The 3,694-nt window shown below is 41.8% G+C and overlaps 1 protein-coding gene across 2 annotated transcripts in view; it reads left to right on the top strand.

Moving 5' to 3' along the window:
• The first annotated feature begins 3,279 nt into the window (after positions 1 to 3,279).
• LOC142576057 (uncharacterized) overlaps positions 3,280 to 3,694 on the top strand; it is a 90,513-nt gene continuing 90,098 nt past the window's right edge. For both annotated transcript variants that reach the window (XM_075685979.1, XM_075685978.1), the window contains exon 1: positions 3,280 to 3,502. In XM_075685979.1, coding sequence (XP_075542094.1) covers positions 3,413 to 3,502 — 90 coding nt within the window. In that variant the 5' untranslated portion in view covers positions 3,280 to 3,412. The remainder of the gene's footprint in view (positions 3,503 to 3,694) is intronic.

Raw genomic sequence — 3,694 nt, 5'->3', positions numbered from 1 at the left:
TCTGACGTACATGTTCCTCTTTTAGTCTGTGTCTTCGTAGCGCTCTTTTCATCAAGTATGCAAAACCAACTCGCCCACATCAAGCTTCTGATGTTAACATAGATGCCATGACTTCTGATTTTGGCGCCTACGTCGCGCTAAACATAAGCCAAACATAGTTGTCCTCAGCGAGCCATAGTGCACTTAGGCAGTGGACTCGTGGCGGCACTCCGCGGTATCTATGCTGCCTAGCCGACCCTAGCTACCAATAGCAGCCGCGTATGGGAACCCGCTTTATTACGAAATAAAGCGTCCAGAAGAGAGTGAGGATCAGGCTTCTGTTTGAAAAGAGAGCGTTTGAGAGAAAGGTGACTTCACGCTCCGCTTGCAAGCTCCACGTGCCGCATACAACAGCAAAACTCGGCTGAGATGTTCACAGCAGTGTATGCTACCCGTGGACAATGTTGTTTCACCAAGCCCGGGGGGGGGTGGTTGAGGGCCCCTTTAAAAAAAGACGCCTAACTGGTAATCAGATCAATGTGACTGCAGCATTTCTTTAACTTTAACAAGAAAAAGTGGTTGATGTGATGCATTAGTCAGGCATACATGCAGGAAAAAAATGAACTGCAGGCCTTCATGCCATATCTCCACTTTATCTCCAGGTAGAATTCCAATTACACTTGAGCCTCATTATAGCAAAGTCATATCCAAACAAAAATACCCTTACGTTGTATCTGATATTCGTTATTAGCATATAGTATTTGTTACAACATTTCAACAAAACACATTCTATATTTACTTTGTTATATTCATGTTAAATCAAGATACGACTGTAGGTGTTCCCTTTAAGAGTGGACCGCACAGTATTCATGACACCTCCTTGCCACTTTAATATGAAGAATGGTTCTCTTGAATGGTTGGGTTGCAAGCGTACATTGTACATTTTTACTGAGTAAAGACAGGTAAACCTGCTTGCGGAGCTATGTTGTTGCACAAATAATTTTTGTACATGTGATCCCATTGCTATATGCTGATGTAGAAGTTGGGCTGCTTTGGAATATATGTCTTTCATTGTTGCTGCCTGTTGCTGCTGTTTTGATGCTCAATGTGGCAGTTCTGTAACTGCTATGTGTTTGGCTTGCATGCCGTCGTAGTCTAAAGAATCCTCAGGTAAATCTGTCTTGTATGTTCAGATACAGTTATGATTGGACCTGTGTTCATACCGGCCTCTTGTTTTGCCTGCTTATTGTAGAGAGCTTGCACATGTATTTTATGCTTACACTGGCGGCTTACAGCATTAATATTTGGCTTGCGAATATTGCTCTCAAAAGTAGCTTTTTATCGTTGCTTATCATGTGTCTGAAGATACGTGCTTTGTCAAGCGTTCAGCTGCATTTTGTTTGTCTCTGCATGTATGAAAGTTCCTCACTTTCAAGTTGCATTGTACTAAAATGTGACTGCATGTTTACAAGCACACATTTAGTTCTCCGTTTGCAGTAGTGTGTCTCCTTATCAAGCTCTCAGTGTGTTAAAATAGGGTCCAGGCTTGTTTTTTGCATTGCGCGGTGATCACATCTTAAGATAAGAAACCGCATTGCTAAATTGTCAGATGTTCAAATTCACAATGCGAATGTGTAAAAGTTGTCAGCACTGCTTGGTTCAAGAATGCTGTGCACGTGACCGTGGAATGAACAGATGTGCGCGCAATGGCAGCACACTCTGGCACACACCGTCGAGAACTCCTGCTAACATACGAATGTAGACCAAAAAAAAAACACGAACGGGATGGTGCTAACTAGATTGTACATACCATTTTCATTCTGAGTGGCGTCAATGTGATTTTGGCATTTACGCTCACCTACACATATTTTGTCACCAGATACTTGGCGTGAAATTGCATACTCGTGTCGTTATTTGTAGGCAGTGCTTTACTTAATGCTCCCAATAAAGGTATTATTAATCTGCAGTACTCTGTAGTACTAGTGGCAGTCTGCAAATCAGCCAGCAAACATATAAAACTCACCTGTGGCAGTACTGGGCATGATGGTAATATATATTATATCCTTTCTTGTGAAATTGTATGGCTTTAAATCTGTTACTATGATTATACTAGTTGTATTGAAGTATATTTAGCGTGCTAGTTCTGATTTTTTTTTTTAACACAACTAAGCCTTTACCGGAAATGTACACTGCCATGAGGCAAAAATTAAAATGTGACAATGAAGTAATGGCTTGCGATTGCAGAACATATTGTGGGAACCGTGGTCCAGCAGCTTCTTTCCTGTAGCCTGTCTCAACACTGTGCACCAATAAGTGTGTTCCATATAGGCCCTAAACTTGTTTTGTGTATGTTGATGTTTGAAATATATAAGTTAAATTGGATGGTGTGGCCCTTTCTTACTGCAGCTGGTATAATTTATACGAACTTATTTAAAAACATTCAGCTGTTCTGGCGTGATCGATGCTCAAAGTTCAATATCTCAGGTTTTATTGATCAATTTTATTGCGTTCATATGCTTCTCTGGTTGTGGTTTCTGTCATGTCTAGTCAGGTAGTTTGCTGTGTGATTATGAATAAAGTGTTATTTTTACCTAGTTTGTGTGGTCTCATTAAATATCGTCGCGGTTACACCACCGCTGGCTGAATTCCACTTTCATACACATGTAGTCGCCATATTCTCTGTAGTTATTCAGTAAACATGCAGCTCATGCCATGCTCCAGAGTGACCAAGAAATAGATGGATTATTTCAAGTTTTAATCGGAAATGAATATTCAGGACTGATATAGAGTATGATGCGGGAAGGCGAATTTACATATTAAAATTATAAAATAGCAGCCGTAACAATCAATAATGCTTAAGTGAAAAGTGCAGAATAAAAAGAGAAGCGATACAAATTAAGGCAATGTGCTGGACTCTATAAGAAATGAAAGGCGAAGCAAACATCCTTGTGGTTGAATGCTAGAGTTGAGGCCTCAAACGAAAGAACACTCCGTGTTCGTTCATCACCATATTCTGCTTTTATTTCATATCTTCTATCGGCATGTTTATCTGCATCTTAGCTACTGTCCACAAGGGTGCTTCGCCGCAATGCAGGCAATGGTAAGTGCTTGAGCTAGGAGTTTAGATAAGGCGATAAGGTTTTTCTTCCAACTGTTCCAATTTACACAAAATCGCCCGTATTAATTTAAAGGTAATTTAAAAGCAATGAACGCGGCATTACGGCAACAAAAGGCTAAAGATGGCAGATTGCCTCCATACGGCGTCTTGGGTCTCGCAACATTGGAGCGATTACGCGGGAAATGGACACCTTGCGGTAAATAGTAAACACGTGAAGTGGACGCCGACGTTTCTTTTAGCTATGCATTTTTTACCGTCGTTCTATTAGAACAAAGAAAGCTCGGGCTTGTACCCTAGAGCCCAAAGGCGCCCGAGATGAGCCTGCCGGACGGATCGGAAGATAAACCGCTCCTGTTTGAGAACGTAAAGTTCTGCCTTGCTGACGACTTGCAGGACGATGAAGAGGTAGGCGCGGCTGCTATAACCTGCGGCTATTAATAATCGAAATTATTTGCGTTCGTTGAATTAAGTGCTCCCCATCAGCGGAATCAGTTAGTGTTCGATCTGAGCTGAGAGGTCGAGGTACGCGCTTTCGTGGCATCGAAACCTACGCATAAAAGCGAAAGCTCGCCGACGCGACTCCAAGCTGAGCGTCAC

This window comes from Dermacentor variabilis, chromosome 3 (genome assembly GCF_050947875.1).
Source record: "Dermacentor variabilis isolate Ectoservices chromosome 3, ASM5094787v1, whole genome shotgun sequence".
Classification (NCBI taxonomy): domain Eukaryota; kingdom Metazoa; phylum Arthropoda; class Arachnida; order Ixodida; family Ixodidae; genus Dermacentor; species Dermacentor variabilis.
This window is presented reverse-complemented; position numbering and strand designations above follow the sequence as displayed.